Consider the following 27796-nt stretch of genomic DNA (forward strand, 5'->3'; position numbering starts at 1 on the left):
CGAACAGCAAATTTTCTGTCGTAGAGGTAAGACTCTAGAAGCTTATGGGTGTTGTAGGGGAGCATTGTCTTGATCTTGAACATTAGACCTTCTAGCCAAACTCTATCAAATGCTTGAGAGACGTCTAAAAATATGGCAGTACAGTACTCTCGTTTTTCGAACGCGTTCCGAATTTCTGATGTTATCCGGTTGACCTGCTCAATTGTTCCGTGCTTTTCACGAAACCCAAATTGATGTGACGGAATTCCTTCCTGGATTCTTAGGTATGTGTTTATCCGAATCAATACGCATTTTTCAAAGAGTTTAGATAAGCATGAGAGTAGGCTTATAGGTCTATACGACGTGGGAATTGTGTGGTCTTTTCCTGGCTTTGCTATCATTATTATAATCGACTTTTTCCATCTCACTGGAAAGTGGCCAAGTTTTGCGATGGCATTAAAAAGCTGGGTGATAGTGCAAACGGCGCAATATGGGAGCTCAATGATCATTTTGGGAGTTATGAGGTCGCAGCCCGGGGATTTTTTCGGATTCAGCTGATTTTTGATGATGTTAACGATTTCGTTTGGGCGAAACTCAATTGGTTCATGTTGAAGCTGAGGCTCATGTGGTAAAGTCGGCAAGGTGAACGCACTAGTGGCAGGATTTGGTTGGAAGACATTTTTAAGGTGGTTGGCAAACGTGCTGGCTCTGTCTGCATCGCTGCGCGCCCAGCCGCCTGTGGGGTTTCTAATAGGCAACACGGTTACTTTCGGTGAGCTTAGAGTAGGGTGAGCTCTCCATAGTGAGTGTTTTGTGCTAGATGTTGACAATTGCTCTATGTAGCGTCGGAGGACATGTGCTTCTTCTTGCTGTAAAGCTTTTGTGAGTTGACGTGAGGCATATTTGAAGCTTTGCCTAGCAGATGGTGATCTGTGGAGTTGCCACTCTCGACGTAAGCGTCGCTTTTCGAGGACGAGCTGTTCTATTTGTAGATTTGTCTTCTTTTGGTTGCTTTGTGTACTTGTAGTTTGGGGTGTTGAAACTCGAGCTGCAGAGACGAGTACAGACTCCAGTGTATTAACAAATCTGTCTACGTTGGCTTCATCGTTGAGATGAGGACTTAGCTCAATGTGTGAGCTAATGTATTTCTTGTACTTAACCCAATTGGTTTTCTGAGATGTCAATTTAAACGATTGCTCCAATGCGCCTGGATGTCGGAGAAGAATAAACAGGACAGGCGAGTGATCCGATGAAAGATCCGAGAGGCATTCGGCGCTTATCAGATTTTTAGAAATGTTTTTGATAATTGCAAAGTCTATTAAATCGGGTAGTTTCCTTGGGTCTGCCGGCCAGTATGTTGGTCTGCCAGGAGAAACATAGTCCAGCTTGTTCTTGGCTTTTATAACTGCATTATAGAGCTGTTTTCCTTTTGGAGTCTCGAGACGTGATCCCCAGTGTGTGTGCTTGGCGTTGTAGTCCCCTGCTGCTATGAAGTGGTCTCCTAGTGAGTTGAAAAACTGCATAAACTCATCTTCAGCTATGGTGAAGCGAGGGGGGCAGTATATGGCGGCTAGTGTAAGTTGGTTGCCAGTATTTGTTTGTATATTTATAGATGTGGCCTGTAGATAATTTTTAGCAAATTTGTTATGATAGTGGTGCTTAATACGGCTTCTGATTAGAATTCCAGTCCCACCATGTGCTTTACCATCTGGATGATTTGTTCCGTAAAATGAGTAACCTCGTAGTTGAAAATTGTATTTATTTGTAAGGTGTGTTTCTGAGAGCAGCATTACGTCGATATGGTTGTCGAGTAGGAATTGACCTAACTCAAGTTTATGCTGTGAGACGCCGTTAGCGTTCCACGTAGATATCCTTAGGGAAGTCATTATTTGGATTGTTGTGAAACCAGCATTTGAATCAGTAGATTTTGGTTTCGCATTAAATCTTGCATAGTTGTGCGCATAAACGACATAAACTCCGTAAGGCTTTGCTGCAGGCTGTATATCATATCTTCGAAGTTGCTTTTTGACTGCTCCGGGAATTGTTGCTGCTGAGCCGTGTTCGGTTCTTGGTATGCTGATTGCAGAAATGAACTTTTTGAGACAGGGTTAGCCAGTCCTGATTTTAAAGCGCTTGCGTAAGTCACATTTTTATCAGAGTTTAAGGGTCCTAGTGAGGATCTGGCTGCAGTCGAGAAGAAGACTTCAGGGTTTGTTCTGGAAGCTGTCATCTGTTTATTTTGGGTGCGGGCGGCAGTTCCTCTCTGGTGGATGCGACTTTTCAGCTCCTTGTAAACAGGGCAGCCTCTGTAGTTAGCAGTGTGATTGCCACCGCAGTTGCCGCACTTTTTCGAGTTGCAGTCATCTTTGCTCGTTGGGCAGTGTGCGGAGTCATGAAGATCTCCACAAACTACACACACCGGGCGCAGTTTACAGTATGACCTTGTATGGCCATATTCTTGGCAGTTCGCACATTGTACCGGGCCATTGCGTTTGTGCGGTTCCTCAACTGTAATTCTGCGGTGCAGCAGGAACTGAAGATTGTAAATGGGGTGCACTTCGTATTTCTTTAGGGGCTTATTTTCTGGTTCGAGCTCAACCTTAAAGAGTGGCTGCGGCTTTCTATCCCTGTTAAGGATGTTGAAGACTGTCTTAGCGTTAAATCCCTTCTCTTGAAGCGCCTTTGTTATCTCTGCAGGCGTTACGTCGGACTCTATGCCCTTAAGTACGACTTGCAGGCCCTTGCTACTTTTTAGCTGATACGTGTAAAAGTTATTTTTATTCTCGGAAAGATATTTCGATAATACTCTGTAATTATCTTCAGACTTCATTTGAACCTTTGTTTCCTGGATGTTGCCCTTTACTAGAGGTATTATGTGGAAGTTATCCTTTCCAATAAGCTCGATAATTTTGTTGACAAGAACATTGGAACTTTTTTCTCGAATATAAATAGGCGGAGGTTTTGGCTTCCTTTTCTCGACTTCAGTGGATTCGGCCGCCTCAACGTCATAGGCGTCTTCCAAGATTTTAAATCGGTTTGAGTTCGTTGGCGTTTCTATTCCAGCTAGGCTAGCATTGTTACGGGTTATTTTGCGTTGAGAATTTAGAGGGCTCAGCTTCCTTTTGATTTGGATGTAGCGATCCATACCAGTCTGCACAGCCGGCTTTGTACATTCATTGGTTTTGTTCTGTTTTTCGGGCAGCGCAGTGGCAGACGTATTAATATTTGCGCTGCTAGCTGATGATGTCATTAAACGAGCAGTCGATACGGTTGCAGTTGTTGTTGTAGTTACAGTTGACGTTGTTAAAGAAATTGCGGTGCTAGTTACTGCTGATGAGCTTAGGTTATTGCATACCTGCATTGGAGCACATTCAGCGCTCTTTGGCCGCAGAGACGTCGATGGTAGCGAGGGGGAGCAAGAACGCGCTCTCTCGCTCGATACGTTTAAGAACTCGGTCAAGTTGGGGGTAATTGCCCGCGCTTGATCAGAGCTTGCATTATTTTCGGTTGCTTTAAAAGAGAAGTACGCGTTATTTCTTTGTACTGAGAGCCGTCTCTCGTCTTGCTCACGTTGACGTTGTGTGCGAACGTCGTTCAGACTCATTGTATTCGTGGTAAAGTTAATTAGAGTTTTAAGTGTTAAGTTTTATATTAATTAAATGACCAATCAATATAAACATTTGCGATTTCATCGCAGAAAGCGTCTTTTCGCGTTATAGTAGATTTATTAAAACGGTCACTGCACTTTTGTGATTTTATTGAATATTTTTTCCCGGAGCACAATAAATACACGTCTGCAAGCGACGACGGTTTAACAAGAGATTCAGAGATTTAAAATTTAATTTGCAACTTTCAAAGCGAAACCCAGAATGACCTCTTATAGCGTTGACAAAACGGAGAGGAGACAAAAGCGTCCTGAGATCTAGACAGAAGGCGACTGTCTAAGTGGAAAAAGCGTTGTGTTATAGTAGAAAATAAAACCAACGTATGAGCTCGAGTAATCCAATAGCTTCAATTATTATAAAAAAAAGGTCAAAACAAACCAACATAAACAAAAGTGGATCTACACGCCATGAAAATTGGGGAATTAACAATCTTTAACTATTGTTGTATTTACTAGTCTGCATATCGGAAAAACCGACAGACAAAACTCTGAAACTCTCTGAGTGGCCTCTAGTAATCCAATAGCTTCAATTATCAAAAATAAAATATTTAATTTTATTGAAGTCTTTATTAAATTTTTATACCCTTGCAGAGGGTATTATAATTTTGGTCAAAAGTGTGCAACGCAGTGAAGGAGACATCTCCGACCCTATAAAGTATATATATTCTTGATCAGGATCACCTCCTGAGTTGATATAGCCATGTCCGTCTGTCCGTCTGTCCGTCTGTCCGTCTGTCTGTCCGTCTGTCTGTCCGTCTGTCTGTCCGTCTGTCTGTTTCTACGCGAACTAGTCTCTCAGTTTTAAAGATATCGAATTGAAACTTTGCACACACCCTTCTTTCCTTTGCACGCAGTATATAAGTCGGAACGGCCGGGATCGGCCGACTATATCCTATAGCTGCCATATAACTGAACGATCGGGAATGCCATAACTTTGGTGTTTTTAAAGTTAGAAAGTTGGGATTTTCTATGGGTTTTACATTTGGCCAATCAATTTGACGTACCAAATTTTATAAGGATCGGCCGACTATATCCTATAGCTGCCATATAACTGAACGATCGGAAATGCCACAACTTTGGTGTTTGTAAAGTTAGGAAGTTGGGATTTTCTATGGGTTTTACATTTGGCCAATCAATTTGACGTACCAAATTTTAAAAGGATCGGCCGACTATATCCTATAGCTGCCATATAACTGATTAATCGGAAATGCCATAACTTTGGTGTTTGTAAAGTTAGGAAGTTGGGATTTTCTATGGGTTTTATTTTTGGCCAATCAATCCGACCTACCAAACTTCATAAGGATCGGCCGACTATATCCTATATCTGCCATATAACTGAACGATTGGAAATGCCATAACTTTGGTGTTTTTAAAGTTAGGAAGTTGGGATTTTTTATGAGTATTAAGAATGCATCATATGAATAATTTTGGGGAATATATTTTACAGAGTATTCTGCAAGGGTATATCAACTTCGGCTCCGCCCGAAGTTAGCTTTCCTTTCTTGTTAGCTTTAAGATTAAAACAAAGTCGAAGTGTCGCGGCTTTAAAATCCCGGTTACTTAGCTAACCATAATCAAAATGAATATCATTTCAGCTGAGTGCACCTGCTGGCGTCAATGCTAACACTTTTAGCACAGAGCGAGTAGCACAAGCCACTGCTAACAGCTCTTTCACTTTCTGAAATTTATGTACTTTGTTTCTCAAGTGACGTTATAATTAACACTTAAAATTGCTAATAACTTCTAAAATAATTGTACAATTTGGAAAATTGTTAAAAAAAAATTGGCCGTTCCGACTCATATACTGCGCGCAAAGGAGCGAAGGTTGTGTGCAAAGTTTCAATTCGATATCTTTAAAGCTGAGAGTCTAGTTCGCGTAGAAACAGACAGACGGACATGCTTATATCAATTCAGGTCGCGAGATGTCTCCTTCACTGCGTTGCACACTTTTGACCAAAATTATAATACCCTCTGCAAGGGTGTACAAAATAGAACAAAACAAAAACAATTCATTGAATTTTTAAAAATTAATGACAGTAATGACATTTTCATTAGATTTAGTAAATACAAAATTGTAGTTTCTTAAAACAATAAAGATTGGATAATTATATTAAATTTAGCAACTTTGGAAACATTGTTATTTTCCCCCTTTATTTATGTACATAACAAAAATCGGTTCGTTTGATTATAAGCTAGGATATTCACTAGGGATGATACGATATCATTTTCCTAAAGATTTTTTCTGAAACATTAATGCATAAGCTTATGTTTTATCGGATTTACTTAAAATTTTTGATACCCCCCAAAAACCAAAAAAATTATTTTTGATGTGCAGCGATTCCATTGTAATTGAATTTCAAGGTCCCGTGTTTTGTTACAAAAATACATAATAAATAAGATTTTTTTGTGAAAATAATATCAATTCCCAGGTCCCACATCGGCAAATAAAATAACCTCGATGGAGAGCTATTTTTAAAAACCTGATCATGTATACCCAACTTATAACTTTTTGATGTTTTTCCACAGTCGTGTTTGAGTTATTCATACATTGTTAAACAAAACTGCACATGATTTCTCGAAAATTACATACAATTGTTACACAATAATTAAAATGCCAGATGATTTATGGTTCTAAAGAAAGTGTTTTTTTTCTCTTCCACGAAAGTCATTAAATCACCAAAATGATCACCGGTTGTACACATGTATTTATTTTATAAATAAACAAAACAAATAGTTTTTATTATGGAAAAAACTATTTTCGACTTTCCTGCATTCTTTAAAACATTCCTACTTGTATAATTGTTTGCAATATTTCCTAAAAAAAAAATTATTGTAATATTTTTGTATGCGTTTGTTCACGTAAAGAATGAATTAAAGCGACTAAATTGGGTCCCCTTGACAATTTAAAGATCAACAGCCCTGAAAAAAAACAGATAAATAAATAATAATTTATTATTAACGTTTTTGCCCTCCCTATAAAGCCCTAAATGACAGAAAACGTTGATAAAGTTTCAGAGTACACGCAATTAATTGTCAATCGAGTTTTGGTTGTTTCTCAGATTTTGTAACTTAAAAGGTGGGATAAAGTTTTTATACACATGCTGTTATATTTATTCCAAACGAATAACATTGAAGAAAAAAAGGTCATGTTTCTGAGTTTACAATTGTTGGCGGGGACCTCATAGTCATAATGGTCGATTAAAGCTGAAAAAAACAAATGCGTATATTTACCTGGGAATAAAGAACAGTCGCGTATTGTAAATTGAATTTCAATGTAAAGTCTGTTTGCTGGCCCACGATCTATAAATGGCGACCACAGCCAGTTGTTGACATTGTGATATGCCACATCACAAACAACGTAACTTCTCCAGTTAATGCCTTTTACAAAGTCTGTAAATGACTCTTCTACCCACTGAAAGTAAAAAATTAAAATATTAGAAAAGTTTCATATACATGTTCAAATAATAAAACAAAATTTAAAATTACCTACACTACTTTGCGCCTAGCCATTCATGTATAATTCTGTTAGAGTTGGACCCCTAAGTTACAAAAATTGCAATCAGCAATATTTTCATAGTTACAAAGATTCGATTATGCTTGCATACAGTGTTATATTTTTGGTCAGAAGTTTCTAATAAATAAACAAGAGAGAACGCTATAGTCGAGTGCCTCGACTATGAAATACCCGTTACTCAGCTAAACAACTTAATATAAATATGCCTTCTTGTGTTTTTTTGTTTTTTTTTTTTAACATAATGTGAATTATAGTGACCACAGGAAAAAAAGACAGAAAGTTCAAATTATCAATTTGAATTCGGGGATCTCTTAGTGCTGGCAGCTTTACAGCACGAGCATCAGCACCAGCGCTGCTTTAGCGCAGGCAGCTTTTGTCCTGCACCAGCAGCTGTGTTTATGTTTATGTTTTTGAGTGCAATAAATTGACAAGAAATATTAAACATATGTACCTACTTATATTGGCTAAAAACACATACATTCTTAAATAGTATTATGTATATTAAAGTCTAAATGTTTGCACAACACGAGTAACGGGTATAGCGAATAGCTTTCTTTGAAAGGACCCTCCAGTTCCGAAATTCATCACTACAAAAATTCATCACTGTTTAATCAGCAGCGGACTGCGACGCCGGCAGAGCCAAAGGCAAAGTCGGCAGAGCCGAGTGCGACGCAGGCAGAGCCGAAACTCTCAGTCCCCGATCGTAGGCAACGCAGAAAAATTTCCATCTCCCTCTCTTACTCTGTCTCTCTCCCCATAAAATGAGCTGAGAGGTGGAGGACAATGTAATAAAATCAGATCGACCTTTATACACCCTTGAAAATAAATTAGCATAATTTTTGTATTGTAGTCGTTGATTCTTATTAATTATATTATTTTATGGAAATACTTTTTAAAAATAAAATTATTATGATAGTTTTGAAAGGTATGGATTCCTTTTTTAGTGAATTTAAGTTATGTGATTATTTTTCATAGTCGGACATGCTTTTATATACCCTGCTTTGACGCCAAGCGAAACATGTAAAGACAAATTAGGCAAAGGAAAGAACAATAGGATTAACGGCGCCCTTGTTTTCAACTGAAGTTGTTTTCGCGGTTTTTACGTGCACTTGCATTTGAGAGAACGGAGAGAACAGATCGAAGCTGAGATTTTTGTGAAATTTTATAACTAAATTTATCAGAAATTTATGTAAGTGTTATTTTATTAATTATTTTGAACTGTACCTACATATACTGTTAATATATTTATTCATTATTTAAGGCGAAGCTTATAATAAAACTGTTGGGCCAGCATAAACTAAGCTGGACTTGGCCGGCGGCAAAACAAAAAAACGCAGTAAGTTTTTATTTTTTTAATAATTTTTCTATTTCAGATATACTTGGTCAGGAAGAGCCAGTACATAAAGCACGAAGTCAAAAAAAGGGCACGGAAACCGAAACATCCTCAACACCTCCGGGACAACTGAAAACGTACATACACTCACTCGCATATCTCTGCGTACACCCCAAAAAAATTTCAAAATCTAACTTTAAACCCTAGCTGTTCGGCCATTTATGCATATATTCAACCCATTCTTTTTTTAAACATAATTATAATTTATTGTCTTCATTGACGTATTTTTTTTTAAATTATTCAACAGTGTCTTATATTTTATTTTTAATTTTAAACTTAACACTACCAAAAAATGTACCCGCAAAAGTCTGCGTACACCTGTTTAAAACACAAATAATATTATTTTTAGTAACTGGTAGGGTATTCTTTTCTCTGCAAAACTTCCGTAAGGCGTCTCGGGATGGAATCCACTTTTTTTTGTCTCATTTGCAGTAATTTTCCCCTACTCCTCGAGAATCACATTCTTGAGCATTTTTTTAGATGTTATCGTGTGTCTTCGGATTTTCCTCTCAAGAAGATCCCAAAAATGCTCATTTGGGCTTAGATCAGGACATTGGGGAGGTGTTCGCAGCTGATTTATGACGTTATACAGCAGCCAAAGCTTGGTATTCTGCGCCGTATGCTTCGGGTCGTTGTCTTGTTGGAACCAACATTCACTTTCGAGCCCTAATTTTTCAGCACTTTCTTTTAAATGGTTTTTTAATATGTCAATATAGATTTTCTGATCCATTATTAACTCGATAAATACCAATTTTCCAACGCCACTTGCTGCCATACACCCCCACACCATTATTCCGCTTCCTCCTTGCTTTACTGTGCCAACCAAATTTTCTTAATTTGAGGCTTCTCCGCTTTTCCTCCATACCAAAACCTTTCCCTTGATTCCAAATAAGCAGAATTTAGTTTCGTCGGGAAATATAATCTTATTCCAGAAGTCTTGGTGTTTGGAAATATACTCATTAGTAAAGGTTAGGCGCTTTTGTCTATTGACTTCCAATATGAGAGGTTTTTTGCGGGCGGCTCTGCTATGGTAGTCAGCCTTTTTTATGGTCCGGCGTACAGTATCTTCGGAAACTCTTTTGGAAAATCTATCCTCGACCTTCAGCTTTGCCTGGTGAGCTGTCGTCCTTGGGTTGAGCTGAATAGATTTGATAATATTCCACTGCTCGCGGATTATAAGCAAAGGCGGACGGCCAGAACGAGCCTTTGGCAAGATACTTCCAGCCGAGTTGTAGTTATCTATCACTCTTTGGATGGATGAGTGGGTTCTACCAACTAAAGCACCAATTTCTCTATAAGATTTTCCATCCAAAAAACCTTTTAATATAATTTTCCACTCCTCAACAGAAATTTCCTTGCCTTTTTGTTCCATGTTGCAATATGCTCGTTATTATAATGAAAAAGTTTTATTTTAACTGCGTAATGTCTATTTTTAGGCATTCTAAAGTAGATCGGCGACAACAAAATTAACGGAAATCGCACAATCCTGCATTCCTCGAAGTTGAAAACTGCTGTACGCAGACTTTTGCGCGTACACTTTTTCGTAGTGTTAGGTTTAAAATTAAAAATAAAATATAACCCCCTGTTGAATATTTCTAATATTTCTACGTCAATGAAGACAATAAACCATAGTTTTGTTTAAAAAAAGAATGAATAAAATACATGCATAAATGGCCGAACCATTAATGTTCAAAGTTAGATTTTGAAATTTTTTTGGGGTGTACGCAGAGATATGCGAGTGAGTGTATGTAGATTGAATTAAGTTAAATTAATTAGTTATATGTAATGAAATAAATGAAATAATAATGAAATATTGTAATAAAATAAAAAATGAAATTTATATGAAAATTTACTGAATGAATTTTACTGATGAAAAAAAAGCGATGAAAAAGCGATGAAAATGCGATGAAAAAGCGATGAAAAAGCTATGAAAATGAGATGAAAAAGCGATGAATTACTGATTAAAGAGTGATGAATTACTGATTAAAGAGTGATGAAAAACTGAAAAAAGAGTGATGAATTACTGATTAAAGAGTGATGAATTTTTCACTGATTAACTCCTAGGACATGCCAATGTTAAATTCATCACTAATTTGTATGAAGTTTCATCGCCGATTAATCAGCAGTGATGAATTTTTGGTGATGAAAAAGCGATTAAAAGGTGATGAACGGTACTGCAGGGGAGTTATCTTTGCATACATACACACATACGCCATTGTTTGACTCAGACCTCCAATTTGGCTAACTAGATTTGATTTGCATAGTTCTTGGGATATAGTTCGGTATTGACAAATGAAAACCATCGCAAATTCCTTTAATAGAAATCCTTATCGAGAATTAACGTTGACTCTGTTGAGCACCTTGGCCAGCTGTTCCAAAGTCATCCGTTAGATGGCGCCATGAAAGGCGGAAATGTAGGCGCTAGCCAGGCTTAAGCGTTTAATGGGTTTTTGGGCGTTAGAGTGGGCGTGGCAAACTTTTATTAGGCCAATCGATATTTATTGACGAAACAAATACATATCAATTAAAATTTTCAGAATATCATCAAAACTGTGGCCACAACTTGTGGCTTGTGGGCGTCAGAGGGGGCGTGGCACCATTTTGAAACAAACTTGCGCTGCGTAGGAACTCCTAAAATCTACATGCAAAATGCCAATCTTCTAGCTTTTATAGTTTCCGAGATCTCAGCGTTCATACGGACAGACAGACGGACCTGGCTAGATCGACTCGGCTAGTGATCCTGAACAAGAATATATATACTTTATAGGGTCGGAAACGCTTCCTTCTACCTGTTACATACTTTTGCACGAATACAATATAACCTATTACTACTAATAATATATTACTATTACTTATAATAATATTTCTATTAAAATTGATAACAAAAATTGTTCTATTATTAACTTGTTATACCCTTGTAGAGGGTATTATAATTTCAGTCAAAAGTTTGCAAAGCAGTGAAGGAGACATTTCCGACCCTATATATTCTTGATCAGCATCACCAGGAGAGTCGATCTAGCCATGTCCGTCTGTCCGTCCGTTTCTACAACTTCTCGACAACTTTTCGAAATGTTTCAAGCAGATAGCTTTAAAACTGTGTGCCTAGTTTGCGTAGAAACGGACGGAAGGACAGAATATCTATACTTTACATAGGCTCGGATATGTCTCTTTCACGGCGTTGCAATTTTTTGACTGAAATTATAATACCCTCTGCAGGGTTATAACAACAGTCAATCATAGTTCAGTCATTACGATCAATTATTCCATTATTTTATAAAAAGAGGTGCATCGACTACAAGATACCAGTTACATGGCTAATCATTTCTGAAATAAATAAATCCCCAGCTGATGTCGCTTTTCTTTCGGACGAAAAACAATCGTCATCTGCTGTTATTACAGTACAATCTATAAACGAGTAGCACATTCAATAACTGGTAAAATAATGGTTCGCGATTTGTGATCGCTGGAGTGGGCGTGGTGCACATCCTTCGTAGGTATAACTTAAATGTGCATGTTAATCGCAAACCTCTGCGGTTTTAGATCTTGAGATTTCGGCGTTCATACGGGCAGACATAAACATACATGGCTAGATCGGCTAGACTATTGATACTGATCATATAGGTTCAGAAATGCTTCTTTCTACCTGTTACATTCTTTTATATATTTTTACTTTTCGAGAAGCGGGTACGAAAACTGAGTTTGACGCTAAACGCAATTCGCATTCCACATGTAAGTAGCGCCTTAGATGTATCTCAAATGTATTCATCGAGCAATTGTTAACTTTGCATGTTAGTCAAATTATAAAAAATTAACAAAACCAGCTAGATTTTTCAAATTTTGTATTCCCTTCTGGGACAGGCATTAATCAATCAAGGAGAAACACTATAGTCGAGTCTTATTATTTGAATTTCCAAACAAAATGAAGAATTGTCCGTTTTCTTATTATTTATTTTTTTCATTTAAGAAAAATAATCGCAATCCAAAAAAAAATCGTATTGAACCACAGTGAAAAACTCACGATCTACCTTTACAATGAAACTTTTTCTTATCAAAACGAATTTATTGGAAAATTAAGACCATGGTACCTTGTCAATAAAACCACGCTTAAGAATGACACAATCAGCCATGTTAGCAAAAGATGACAATTTTGTACAATAAAGAAAATTTAATGAAAGGAAGGAAATCCATTTCCAATAAAGAAATGTTATTGGAAAACGAAAAGAAGTCATTTTGTGAAAACAATAATAAAACTACCAATTAAGCTGATTGTTTGGAACTTTAAATAATAATCATTTAAAAACTGTACATTAAATTAAAATTTAGTAAAATATTCACTATTTGTATGTGCCTGTAACAATAATATTCGAGAGACTGTGTGTTTTGTAAAATCGTTATTCTAACATATAAACCCACGACGTTTTATACATTGTATGTATGTTTACCTTATAACTACGTGATGACCAACATCAAATTTTCTTGTGTAAAATTGAAAAGGATATGAAAAAGGACCATTTTGAATATGGGTATAAGTAGGGGCTTATTCTATTCTGCTGATTCAGACAAAAAATGCAATGAAGGAGACATCTACGACCCTATAAAGTATATATATTTTTGATCAGTAGCAACAGGAGAATCGATCTAGCCGTGACCATCTGTTCGCTTTTACGCAAACTAGTCCCTTAGTTTAAAAGACTCCAAGTCTTCATTCTATGCAGGTAGTATATAAGTCGAAACGGGCCGGATCGGTCGACTATATCATGTAATTCCCATAGGAACCAAGGAAATATAAATGAACAAAAATTCTAGGATATAGTAATTTTAAACAACTTTATAAAGCTTCCATAGGAACGGTTGACAAATTTATTGTAAAATCGGCGAAGCTTTATTATTTATAAGCATATACACATAAAAATCGCTGCCTGGGCTTATAAAGTTCGTCTTACTTTCTATGTTGTTTTATTCCGTGATTAGCTTATTAGAAAATTAATTAACACAATACGTACCCCAGGTGTTTGAGCTTGAGGACCATACGGATACCTGGTCCACTCCAATGTCGCTTCTCTAGTTGTGTCCAACAAAACAACTGGAAAAATTAATTGAGTTTAGAACTATGCAATTCGCTGAATCGAGACAAAACTTCAATGTGCGGTACGTACCCTGATCGGCATTCGTCGACCCTAAGTGAACCGTTATTATGATAAATAATATTATGCTGAAGAATGACATTTTGGAAATAATTCGAGATCTGTTTTGCCTCTTTATTGGTGCTTGAAGGACGTTAAACGCGGATTGAAGTGTGCTAATGATTTCATTTTGTGAGGAAGTCAGGTTTTGTTTGGAAGAATTTGTTTTAAAAAAATGGTATTTTAATTCGCCGCTGCCAATAGAACGGCACGTAGACAGCATTTTAATTTTCTTTGGGTCGTATTTCAGTAGTCTTATTTTGAATTGAATACTTCTTTTGCCTTTGTCGCACTGTGTCGCGAAGTGCATAATGTTGACAGCATCACAAAATACTTGTTTCAGGTCCAGGCTTAGGAGTAGGGAAAAAAATCATTTTAATAAAGGCATACTGGGCCAGATTTACACTTCCTCTTCTTAATTACTTCAAGGACCTGCTTGCATTATTATGTGTCAGTATTCATTGGTATATATGCAAATGTATATGAATGCAGGCGTATGTATACATATGGACCTGCATTGATACCGATATACCTGCATTTTTCGTTGCAGCTACATACACATGTACATACACGTTATTATATGTATTCAAATTGATTGTGTGTATGTATGCTATACAAATTAAGGAACGCTTAACTTTGATTTGAAAACTTTTGGGATATGGGTAGGTTTATAGTAATTATTCAAAGAGCTATTTAAATCACTTATATCTGAGAACAAAAAAAGGTTAAATAGATATTGTATACCAGCACCTCAATTAATGCATTCATGCAGGGCAGTAAATTGTCAGTTATCCGCGTATTTTTAAAAAGTGCTTCATCGGACATTAGGCTTTGTCTCAAAAAAAAACCTTAGCGATTTTCGATTGATAAAAGATAACGACGGAAAGAACATTTTAAATGCCTTTTGTATATATAACTTTAAAATATGTATTATTAGTAGTAAGCACTACACTATTTATGTGGTGTTCAGAAAGATTTTCAGTTAAAATACTAGGTATCGATAGAAATTTGAAAGTGCCCACGGTCTCACTAAAATAATCATGAAAATGTATACCAAAATTGATGTAAAAATAGCTTCAACGATTTGGCGTCTAATATGGAACAATAGAAAGAGGAACATATGAAAAATACAATGCAGTGCCACTAAACTGAATCCCACGGATCACATTCCAAAGGAATAATTAGCCTGTTTACGAATAATTAGTTCGCAGTTGGAAATTAGAATGGTTTCTTGGATATCACTGTTCTTTTTTCATTTTTTTGTGCCATTATCTACTAAAGTAAAATCTGTGCCAATATTATTACTTACGAAAAAAGTGGAGAACTCTTTTGCCTTCTTAAAGTCGATTTAAAATCTTGCTCAAGTATTAAGGTCGGGTGAACATCAACGTTCTTTTATCGATATTGCACAATAGTATAGCGTAACTTCTTATCTCTAAGGCTTTCACATGTCTAATGTGTTCTCCACACTTTTTCTAGTATCCTATCGAGTCAGTTGTCTATGGCTTAACTCAATTACCATGGCTCTCAGCTGGTGAGTGATTCCCTAGTATTGCAGCTGGGTTTTAAAATTGTGTCTCGTAAATTGTCTGAGATAAGCCTAGGAGGACGCCTTCCTCACTACCGCGAGTTCCACCCCTTTTGAGAACTTGTCTAAGAAAACCAATAAAATTTTGTTACCGTGGCATGATCTTGCTAATGGTTCAACTATGAGCGATTTGGGTAACCTAATTCCTGCGGCCTGCCGTTGCGACGTCTTGTATCGCTGCTTGGCAGCCTTGCCAGCAGTAGGCCGCCATTACACGGTGTTTTGTGTTTTGTATTCCCAAGTGACCCGCTGTTGCCTCACTATAGTTTTTTCTAAATACCCTATTTGGTTTCTTGCCACACACAGTTGCCACAGCTGTGTATCTTGATCCGAGTCCCATGATGGTAGGTGTCAGTATAACTTTCTTTCCATAACTGCAAAGTCTGGCCACGTTGCAAAATAATTTTATATCGCTGGAAGTTTCTGCTTTATCCAGTCGTCCTCCTCGACCTCCGCTTCATGCACTTCTTCCGAGTAAAACTTCTGAAATTATGGGTAGTTAAACGTAGTTAACTTAGCGCGTTTTATATTCGATTTTTGGGTGTCCAAAACTTTAAAAAGCTCTCCTGAAAAGTGTCCATTTTCAAAGTAGGTGAACACGATCCTGCAAAATATACTTAACGAATCGTTTTGAAATAATGTTGTTGATTTTAGCGCGAAGTTTTTTGACTTTCAAGTGCCTTTAAAAATTTGAGTTTTTTCAATTCGGATTCTCTGACTAGTTACGATGTTCACCGCAAACCACCTTTTTTCAATATTTTTGGATTCAAATTTTTCACATATTGCTTAAATGTTGTATTATCACATGGTAAAAAAAAAATTTAACTGAGACTATCCTTATCGCCAATGAAAATTCGAAAGAATTACCGATTTTGCAGCGAATTAACCATACACACCGCTTAAGTCGCCTTTTATCGTACTTCATTTCACTTTAAATACTCCTAGGATGTTGTGTAGCTTCTTCGTTGTTTTGATGTGTTTAGAATCGCGGTTATTTTCTCCGAGTCTGTGTGTATAGGTATTTGTTTTATATTTACGTGGAAATGTGCCTTCGTATTACTTCTTCGGTGTAACCGTTTGGTTCTTCCGAAGATCACCATGTCTTGATGGTGTAAAAACGTTAATGGTTCCATTTATGATCCAATCACCAAGTCTCTATGTGCAGGTCGAACGGTGTAACCTTCCACAAGCACAGTCCGCGTCCCGGGACCGTAAAAGATGTGAACTGCTTACTGTTCTCTTCCATTGGTATCTGCCAAAAGCCAATTTTTAGATCTAGTGTGCTGATGTACCTTGCTTTCTGTTAATTAAGGGTATTATCCATTCGGGGTACATGGTATGCATCTCGTTATGAGTGCTCATTCAACTGCCTTTAGTCTCCATTGCTGGTTTTTTTCTCTACGTTCACCACCGTCGAGCTGTTTGCGGAGAGCGAGGGTTCAGAAGTTCTGCTGCTTGATCCAGTTCTATATCGTATGCTTCCCATAGTTTCTCTGTTCTGCTAATGAACTCTGACGGGTCGCCAGTGCCGCCGAGTTTTTCCCCGCAAGCTGCGGGAACTTGCAGAGTTTTTGGGTTTTTTCCCTGTTCCCGATAGTATTGTTTGGTGTTGTTGAGGGGCTTATTGTGTGTTTTTGCGCCAGTTCTTTTAGAACTTTCTTTATGATCTGATATCCGAATCTGCCAATAGGGGTAATGGTTTGATTATGAATTTCTTAATGTTTGTTTCTAATTGGGCTTTGTTGGTGTTAGTCACCCAGCCTCGTGTTACTTTGTTAGCAATGGTGTCTTTTTCTGATGTGTTGAGAACGACCATATCTCCGGAGGCGGTAAAGCCAGTGGGCTCGGGACAGGAATTTGTATTTATATTAGGATATTAGGGTAAGTGTTGTTACGAACTGCAGTTTTCCCAGTGGCAGTGCCGCTAGCTGATTCGGGCTCTCACGGCCGGTTTCCCCCAATTCCGCAGGTCGCAATACAGAAATCGATAGCTATCGTACTCAGATCGCGGAAAACCGTACGCCAGTCATGAGAGAGAGCGAGAGGCAAACAGCTGGAGTTCACTTTTCGTCGGGCCTTATTTGTTTCACGTCGGTACTCAGATCGACGAAAAAATACCAGAATAACATAGCGTTGCCAGTCTGCTGAAATAAGCTTTGGGTGAACCTTAGTGAAAAGAATAAAAAAAAATTGATATTTTCTCACTGAACATTTGAAAAAATTGAGGGAAAAAATAAAAAACCCGCAAAAGTCGATTGCATGTGAGGACAAAATAACATCTGGGGTGCCTCTTGTCTTGAGCAAAATGTTTCTTAGGTCAAAAATTTACGAAAAGACACAATAAAAGTGCAGGTATGAACTTAAAATTAGCAAATAATTATCAGTAAATTAAAAAAAAACAGCCGCAGACTTGTCTTGCCAAGGTAGTTGATAATACCTTTTAAAGGCTCTTTCCCGCAAATACGATATTTGAATTTTAACTGCTTGTCAACAAACCCAGCTGATTGACGTCGTACTGTCAGTAGCACGCTTAATTCTGATGAGCTCTCGAAATTTTGGTCACACTGGAAAGATTAAAGTTTTTACTCTAGCGTACTCGTTGTCGATCTGAGTACTAGGCTTACCTAACGTTTTTCTCTAAAACGATGGGCCCATTTCCGCTATAATATAAATAATGTATATTACATAGACATTTTAACATTATGTTTCTCTTTACATGTTCTGTGCAAACATGCCACCTGTGCCGGGAGTGCGCTAGCTACCAGGTCGCTTGGCTGGTGTTATGGACAACCCCTTTACATCCTACTAACCCTACTGCAGCTCCAAATTACCAAGATTTGCTTTCCTTTTCTTGGCTAATGTTCAGTTTTGAATACCCTGTGTGCGCTAGGACCGTACTCAAGGGGAACAGAAATGCGCGGAATTACAAAATAATCAGGTGATATGTGTAAATTACAATTTAGTATATGAAATTTTCTCTCTTTGTTTTGGCGGCGAAGGCTGCTTTGCGCGCGGTCTCTTCAGGAGGCGCTGGGTTCCAAAATGGACCTAATGTGGATGGCTCTGCTTGGGTCTCTGAAAGGCCGAGCCATCCACATCAGGCTCGGCCTTTCAGAGACCCAAGCAGAGCCATCCAAAGGCCTCCCAGGAAAATAACAGGGGTGTCCAAAGCACAGGAACGGCTTGGTGCCAATCTTGTTGCCCCCCACGTATACTTTTGTGGAACGGACTCACAGGCGAAGATTGGCGGAGTAGTCCGGAGTGTCGCTCCCAAAGGATATCAGGGGAGGCAAAGCCTTTCCTATTTTCTAGTAGAGATTTTTTTCCTTTTTAAATATGCCGCATTTATTCTGCCACTTCACGTAAGTATGATTAAAGGCCTCTGTTAATAATTCCAAAAACTTCGGGCCGTGTGTTTAATAAACTCAGTGGGTATTTGGTCAATACCGGGCGGTTTTCGATTCGGTATTTGGTCAATACCAGGCGGTTTTCTTGCAAATAAAATATCTTATATCTCTATGTAAGCTGAAATTTGATGATGAAATTTGTCAATTAAAATTGAAATTAAAACTCTACCGGAATTCGGTGTTTACATTCGCGGTGGTGGTCTGGTGTTTATAGCAGCGACTGTGGTGCCCACAGTATCCGGAGTATGTGAAATTATCTGGGTGGGAATCAATTGGAGGCTTAGTTGAAAGAAATTGCTAACTTCGATTCAGTCAGACATATTTGAAACGGAGCTCCTGACTGAAAGTTGCTTAAGTTGGGTAAGTTCCTTAATACTGTACCATTTAACTTGCATTTGCCAATTTGTAATCAGATGATAAGTTTTTATATAACAACTCATTAATAGGTTTCCAGTTCCACAGGTCCCAGCTAGACTAGTTTCCGCAAGGAGGCTTCGTTTATTGTCCGAGCGACACTCCCAAAGGTTTTTGAGTCGTGTACCTTACAGCCTAGTACTCAGATCGACAAACGAGTACGCTAGCGTAAAAACTTTAATCTTTTCAGTGTGACGAAAATTTCGAGAGTTCATCAGAATTAAGCGTGCTACGGTCGAACTGTCAATCAGCTGGGTTTGTTGACAAGCAGCTAAAATTCAAATATCGTATTTGCGGGAAAGGGCCTTCAAAATATATCATCAATTACCTTGTCAAGACAAGTCTGCCGCTGTACAAAGAAATTAAAAAATAATACAATTTAAATTTAACAGTTGTTTTTTTTAATTTACTGATAATTATTTGCTTATTTAAAGTTCATAGCTGCACTTTTATTGTGTTTTTGTACATTTTTGACCTAAGAAACATTTTGCTCTGATAAGAGGCACCCCAGATAGTATTTATGTCATTTTGTCCTCACATGTAAACTCCTGCAATCGACTTTTGTGAGTTTTTTGATTTTTTCCCTCCATTTCCTATAATGTTCAGTGAGAAGCGCACGCCAAAAGATTCTGGTATTTTTTCGTCGATCTGAGGACCGAGGTGAAAAAAACGGTGACGAAAAGTGAACGCCAGCTGTTTGCCTCTTGCTCTCTCTCATGACTGGCGTACAGTTTTCGTCGATCTGAGTACTAGGCTTACCGATCGTATTTTTCATGTTCATTTTCGTACTTTATATTTGCTAGGTTCTGGTTTCTGTGCTGTTATCAGCTTTTCTCAATTTAATGGCATTTTTAAATGATTTGTCGCTAATTGTTCATTCATTTAGAACAGTGAGAATTTCTATCCTTAATAGCGTAACTGCATGCCGTTTTATGTTTTTCTGTGATTACATGTCGGTCGCGAACTCTCCGTTTTCGATCTCCATAACATTTTTTCTCTACTTTCAAGCAGCATACTATTTGTAGTCTCTTCAAATTGGCACCAGTGATTTAATTGTTTTTTATGCCGTATATTCTTCCACCGCTTTCGCATCCTTTAGCATTAGGCCGCTCAGCCTTTATTCAATGTAAGTCAATTTAAATTTGTCAACATATGTTTTCCTCTTAAGCTCGTTATGTTATAACAAGAACTTTCATTTTTTGTACAACTCTCTTTCTAATTTTATTTTTATTGACCTCTGTTCTATACTAAAATTATTTCTTCGATCCGCTTATTGCATGATACAAGTTAATCCTTTCTGTTCTACTAAAACGATTTGCATCAATTACTATTTTTTATTGTGACCAAAAATATCGTTTATGAAAATGTTTTCTAGTGGTCAAGTCTCTTTTTAAGGAAATTAAATTACCCTTTAAGAGTTTTGCATTTTAAAAACGCGTAGACCTACAGTCATTGTAGAAAACTCAACGACCACAACGTTTTGGATCAACGCAAAGGAAAAATCAGCGGCAGGTATAGCTTCCCAAACCGGTCTTAAATAAGATAAAATAATACCAATGGCCTATCGGTTTGCAGGGTCCATCCTGGTTTTCGATGACGGGCGGTTCAGACAGACTCATTCTGCAGAAACAAGGAGCGGAAGGAAAGCAGCAGGAGGAACAGAAGATGTTTGTGGATGGTATCTCCGTTACGTTCGGACATCGAGCTTTGGTTAAATGGGGGCTCTGTTCGGTGAGTACCATTCGGGACCATTTGTAGAAATGCACCTCTAGTAGGAACGTCGTTTTGTATATGCGAGCATAAAATTTGGACGGATTCATGGCAGAAGAGATGGTTCGCCATTCAACCCCGTTAAATTTCATATCTACATACTTTTTATTATTTTACATTATCTGTTTAATTTTTGTTTGACGGACAGACAGACGGACATGCTTATATTAACTCAGGAGGTGATCCTGATCAAGAATATATATACTTTATAGGGTCGGAGATGTCTCCTTCACTGCGTTGCACACTTTTGACCAAAATTATAATTCCCTCTGCAAGGGTATAAAAAGACTTTGTTCATGTTTGATAATGTGTTCTTTGTGTGCGTTTATGGTGTTGTGCCGTCTGTTGTGGATTATAACAAATTTTGTGACAACTTGTGCCAAAAAGTAACTATGTGTCATAAAAGTGAAAAGTGTATATAAACTAATTTTATTAAGCTTTTTTGCTCCATTTTGCACAGATATGTATAAATCCCACACATTGTAGCTGTGATTGAGTTCGCCTATAAGTTAACTAAGTTAACCGGGCGACGGCAATGACCGATCGTCCGAAGGCTCGCTCCGGCCAAATTGCTGACACAGCGTCTGGCCGGAAGCTCGTGCATAGCCGGCAAAGACTACTTATTGGAGTGGCCGCTATGAGTCTCTTTTTTGTTAGCTTTAAGTTTCAGTTTAGATTTGACTTTATATGAATAAAGAGCTGTCGCACATACAATTTATACTCCGACAACCGTCGTTAAATTCTTATTACTGAAAAACTGTCTGAGTCCCTAGGCCAGCAGGTAAAGAAGGGCAGTCACCCTTCCAACATAATCTTCGTAATTCATCTTGGAGAATTCTACGGCCAGCCGGCCAACTACCATAGCGGCGGACCTTACCACCCGCACCCCCCTGGATAAGCTGCAACTGCGAGGGACGACCCGTGGGATATTTAAATAATTAATTGGAGCTCAACGCAAAAGTACCCACAGCGGTATAATAGGGATCATGTAAGTGAGCACCTCAGTCCTTATACTTCCCGGCATCTGCATTTGTGTGTAACTTATAATAAATAAAAGAAATAAATCGCGGCCAGAATATTCTTCTGCAGCTCGAATAAATAAAACAAGTAAATCACTGCCAGAATACTTTCTGCAGCTCCGCTTCCATAATTTGTTTGGTGTTAATTTAAAAAAATAAATACAATATTAATTAACATACTCATTATTTGATGACATTGTGGAATTTTAAATTGTGAAATTATATGCGTTATTATTATATTTGCTTCTGTGTGTTGTTTGCATATTTAATTGCTAAAAAAATATAAATATATCAGACACATAAAATATAAATATAGTATTAAATATCTCGGCCTCGGCGCAAGAGCGCACCTGGGAAATAAATAAATTGTTCATTTATTTAAATAAGTTTATTGGCGACAGAGCTGTTACATCGAATTGTGGGCATTTAATTTAGCCCTTTTGTGTCGTTGTGTTTTTTGCTTATACTTAAAATTCTGTGTATTAGCTTTGCAACAATCTTGGGGTTTTTTTTTGTTTTTTTACTGCTTCCCCGCGCCGCGCATTCACATTTCGGCTATGTTAGCTTCGCTTCTTTGTTTACCATAGCGGCAGCCCAGCTGCCACGGCCCCTTTGCTGTACAATTTTGTTTATGTAAAGCTGCTTAGGCATGCAACTCTTGGTAGATGGAATTTAACATTGCTGTCCATGTCATTCCCAGATTATAGGGATACCAAACAAAATAGCGACTCAGAGTCAGACTCTGAGAGACTTCTAATTACTTCTACACCGAGGCAGGCGGCTACCAGTGCCGCTCCCAATACAAACATGTCCATAAACGCGGATCAGCTCCAGGCTGTCATCCAGGCGGCTATCGCCAACGCCCTAATAGTAAAGGCTGGCGAGGACCAGCGCAGGGAGAATGAAATGCGCCGAACTTTAGAGAACTTAGCTAGGCAGGTGGCAGAGGCGCGGATATCACCCGCCCAGATGGAAACCCCCCAGATTAAAGTTTATGAACCGATTGATATCTCAGGCAATGTTCAATGCAACGAGCCCTTAGACGCCGTTAAATGCCTTCCCGAATTTACGGGGGCACAAGAGACATATGTCTCTTGGCGGCAAGCGGCAGTAGCTGCATATTATATATTTAGAAATTATGTAAATAGCTCACGCCATTACCAGGCGGTAATTATTATTAGGAGCTATCTTCGTTTGGCACTGTATTGAATTTTGATGCGATTATAAATTGCCTCGATTTCACATACAGTGACAAGCGACCGATGCATGTCATAGAACAAGAGATGGGCACCCTCAGGCAGGGAAATCTCTCTCTGCTACAATATTATGATGAGGTCGAGAAAAAATTGACCCTCCTCACAAACAAAGCCACCATGTCGCACGACGCCTCGGCGGCAAGAGTCTTATGCGAAAAATTCCGGGATGATGCCCTTCTAGTATTCATCTCGGGATTAAAACGCAGCCTCACAGATGTCCTCTTCTCGGCAAAGCCGAAGGACATGCCAACAGCGCTTGCTTTGGCCCAAGAAGTGGAGGCAAACCACGAGAGGTATTCCTTCGCTGCTTCGTTTGCAAGAAGCCAGGAGGATAAAGAAAAAAAACAATATCCAAGGACGCAGGAGCGCCAACAGGCCACTCCTCAAAACAATTCGCAAACAGGTGCTAGCAAGAATCCGTATTTCACAAAGCAGCACAAAGTTCAGGTCCACTCTGCTCCACGCGGTGATAGGCCTCATGAGAATACTCCCGAGCCCATGGACATCGACCCTTCGCTGTCCAGGATGTTCAAGCCATCTCAAGCGCCGGCTTACCAAAACAGGAAACCGGCCGTGTCCGATCGATCTGGCCCGCACAAGAGGCAGAGAGTTAACAAAATTGCGCAGAGCGAGGGCGAAACCGAGGGCAAATACACCGCCGCAGCCTCAGGCGCGGTCCAGGAAATCAATGACGACGCCATTCATGAATATGATTCAGACGTTATTAATTTTTTAGGGGAAAATCCCTGCTACCCGTCATCAGACGAAGAGTAGCAGGAGTAGATATGAAGCTTTTGGTAGATACGGGCGCATCAAAAAATTTCATCCGTCATACGAGGGATTGAAAGGCATCCGCCCGGTAGAATCGCCATTTACGATATATTCTATCCATGGCGTCACCACCATCACTAGGAAGTGCTTTGTCTCCCTATTCAACTTGAAGGCCACGTTCTTCTTATTACCAGATTTGTCCTCCTTCGATGCCATAATTGGCCTTGACCTGTTAAAACTGGCAGGGGCATCGCTTTGTCTAGCTTCCGGCCACCTCAAATGGGGCTCCGAAGTAGAACAGTTAGAATTCCAATCGTGCCCCGACGTCAATTTTACCAACATTGATTGCTCGGACGCCCCGCCTCTAGCTAGAGAGGCCTTCATAAAAATGCTCGGCGAACGAAAAAAAGCCTTTGCAAACGCCAATGAGGCTCTACTTTATAACACGTCGGTGCTAACTACCATCAGGACGGTTAGTGAGGAGCCCATTTATGCCAAGCTTTACCCATACCTAATGGGGGCAGCTGATTTTGTCAATAACGAAATTCAAGAGTTGCTAAAAAATGGCATAATACAAAAGTCAAAGTCCCCCTACAACAACCCAATATGGGTAGTAGACAAAAAGGGCACTGACGAAGCGGGCAACCGCAAAATGCGGCTCGTATTGGACTTTCGCAAATTAACCGAGAGGACGATACCTGATCGCTATCCTATGCCAAATATCTCTATGATACTAGGGAATTTAGGCAAAGCCAAATACTACACAACACTCGATTTGAAGTCTGGCTACCACCAGATCACTCTGGCAGAGCGTGACCGTGAAAAATCTTCCTTTTCCGTTAACGGAGGAAAGTACGAGTTTCGCGGCTACCGTTTGGTTTGAAGAATGCTGCCAGCATCTTCCAAAGAACCATCGACGACATACTGCGAGATCAGATTGGCAAATTTTGCTATGTCTATGTTGATGATGTCATCGTCTTCTCAGAAGACGAAAACGCCCACATACGGCACGTGGATTGGGTTCTTAAGAGCCTGCACGACGCCAACATGAGGGTATCAACGCAGAAATCGCGTTTTTTTAAGAAAAGCGTTAACTTTTTGGGCTTTATTGTCACCAGCAACGGTGCCACAACTGACCCAGAAAAAATGAAGGCCATTCAGGAATTCCCCGAACCCAAAAATATATTCGAGGTGAGATCGTTCCTTGGCCTGGCCAGTTATTACCGATGCTTCATTAAAGATTTTGCATCAATAGCTAGGCCCATCTCCGATATCCTGAAAGGGGAGCATGGAAGTGTCAGTAGGCACAGATCCAAAAATATCCAGGTGCAATTTAGCGAACAGCAACGGCTTGCTTTCCAAAAGTTGCGTAACATTCTGGCTTCAGAGGATGTCATCCTCAACTACCCTGATTACAAGAAGGCATTCGATCTAACGACGGATGCCTCGGCATTTGGCATTGGCGCGGTACTATCCCAAGAGGGAAGACCCATCACCATGATATCTAGGACCCTAAAAGACCGAGAAGTTAACTACGCTACTAACGAGCGTGAACTGTTAGCCATAGTCTGGGCACTGGCAAAATGACGCCATTACTTATATGCAGTAAAAGATATAAATATCTATACTGACCACCAGCCATTGACATTCGCAGTATCGGAATCCAATCCGAATGCGAAAATCAAACGATGGAAAGCTCGCATCGACGAGTCCGGCGCCAAAATGTTTTATAAGCCCGGCAAAGAGAATCTCGTTGCGGATGCCCTCTCCAGACAGCAACTTAACGTTGTGGAGGCGGAAGAAGCTTATTCGTGTGCGGCCACTATTCACAGTGAAGTGTCGCTCACACACACCATCGAAACCACGGATAAGCCATTGAATTGCTTTCAGAACCAGATAACTCTGGAGGAAGCACGCTTTCCGTCTAAACACAGCTTCGTGCTCTTCGGAAACAAGAGACGGCACAGCATTGACTTCATATGCAAGGAGTCACTGCTTGAGGAGCTCGCGGACGTTATAGTCCCCAAAGGCGTAAACGCCATTCATTGCGATCTGCATACGCTGGCAATGATACAGGATGAACTGGTCCGGCAATTCCCAGCCACCAAATTCTGGCACTGTAAAAACCGTATTACAGATATTTTCGCAGTCGCTGAGAGACGAGAAATCCTCACCACTGAGCATAATAGGGCTCACAGATCTGCACAGGAGAATGTCAAGCAGGTACTTTCGGAATACTATTTCCCGAAAATGACCAAGTTAGCGAATGAAATCTTCACTAACTGCAAGACCTGCGCTAAAGCAAAATATGACAGGCATCCTAAAAAACACGAACTCGGCGAAACGCCAGTACCGTCGCATGTGGGACACATAGACATTTTCTCCACTGATTCTCTCACATGCATTGACAAATTTTCAAAGTTTGCAATGGTCAAACGAATTCCCTCTAGAACAATAGAGGATCTCAAACCGGCTTTACTACAACTTCTTAACGTCTTCCCTAAAGCCAGAGTCATTTACTGCGACAATGAACCCTCATTGAACTCGCACACTATTCGGGCCATGCTGGAAAATCACGGCGGGGTTAGCATTTCAAATGCACCGCCACTCCACAGCGTCTCGAACGCACAAGTGGAGCGATTCCACAGCACTCTGGTGGAGCTTGCCAGATGCCTTAAAATCGACAAAGGCATTAGCGACACTGTAGAGTTGATCTTGCTGGCTACGTCTAAGTACAACAAGTCTATCCATTCGGTCATCGATAGGAGACCGGCCGACGTGGTAGTCACACAAGCAAGTGACCCGCATTGCGATATACAGGATAAGATAAGACTTGCCCAAAATAAGCTGAGAAGCAGGGAAAATACCTCCCGACAAAACCGAGTGTTCAATGTCGGCGACAAAGTCCTAGTGAAATCCAACAGGAGACTAGGCAACAAGCTTTCACCCTTATGCGAAGAAAAAACTGTGGAAGCGGACATGGGGACCACAGTCCTCATTAAGGGGAGGGTGGTCCACAAGGACAACCTTAGGTAGGCGAGACACAAACATGTTGTCATTCGCTTGATAATTTTGTACTATTTTTTCCATTTTTTATCTCTAGCCACTTGGCATAAGTTTTTGTCCTTATCATGTTTTATTACCATTATTTGTACTCATAACTCATTTACGCTTTATCTCATATGTTTTGGTGGTGGGCTACCCAAATTTTATAAAATACTACAAAAAATCCAAAATTACAGGTTTAAACCCATACCTCTGCTATTCCTTTTTGCCCTGACATCGGCGCACGTCACGGACTACTCGCAAGCCAAATACATTCCCATCATTGATGGACGAATTTTAGTATGGGAAGAATTCGCATTTTTGAGACACTCAGCGAATCTCTCAGAGTATAGGCGCGTGGTGGAGGAAACTGGTGGCATGATTAACATGTTTCCCCAGTCCCACATGCAAAAGCTTTTGATCGTAGATGTCGGTCACCTGCGTGACCTTTTCGAATCACTAAGCATCCACCATAGGGTAGCCAGGAGTTTAGACTTCTTGGGAGCGGCGTTAAAAGTAGTGGCGGGAACGCCAGAACGCGGAAACGAGGGAACGCGGAGGACCTCGAAAACATTAAACTTACTGAATTTCAACTTATCAATGCAAACAATAGACAGATAAATATAAACAACAAAGTACAGGAACAAATCAATAGTATTACCACCACTGTCAACCAAATTCTGAGGTCGGCTAAAGAATCCCAAGTTGATACGGGACACCTATACGAGATGTTATTATCTCGGAATAGGATGATTGCGATGGAGCTGCAGAATTTACTGCTAGCAATAGCTCT

The 27796-nt window shown here is 39.4% G+C and overlaps 1 protein-coding gene across 4 annotated transcripts in view; it reads right to left on the reverse strand.

The window, feature by feature from the left end:
• LOC108041632 (ephrin type-B receptor 1-B) overlaps nucleotides 1–14722 on the reverse strand; it is a 33881-nt gene extending 19159 nt beyond the window's left edge. For all 4 annotated transcript variants that reach the window (XM_044460551.1, XM_044460550.1, XM_044460549.1 and 1 more), the window contains exons 1-4: nucleotides 14484–14722; nucleotides 13707–14083; nucleotides 13554–13633; nucleotides 6875–7055 (exon numbers count right to left, since the gene is read on the reverse strand). In XM_044460551.1, coding sequence (XP_044316486.1) covers nucleotides 6875–7055; nucleotides 13554–13633; nucleotides 13707–14043 — 598 coding nt within the window. In that variant the 5' untranslated portion in view covers nucleotides 14044–14083; nucleotides 14484–14722. The remainder of the gene's footprint in view (nucleotides 1–6874; nucleotides 7056–13553; nucleotides 13634–13706; nucleotides 14084–14483) is intronic.
• Nucleotides 14723–27796: the final 13074 nt, after the last annotated feature.

This window comes from Drosophila rhopaloa, unplaced genomic scaffold (assembly GCF_018152115.1).
Source record: "Drosophila rhopaloa isolate 14029-0021.01 unplaced genomic scaffold, ASM1815211v1 contig_203, whole genome shotgun sequence".
NCBI lineage: Eukaryota > Metazoa > Arthropoda > Insecta > Diptera > Drosophilidae > Drosophila > Drosophila rhopaloa.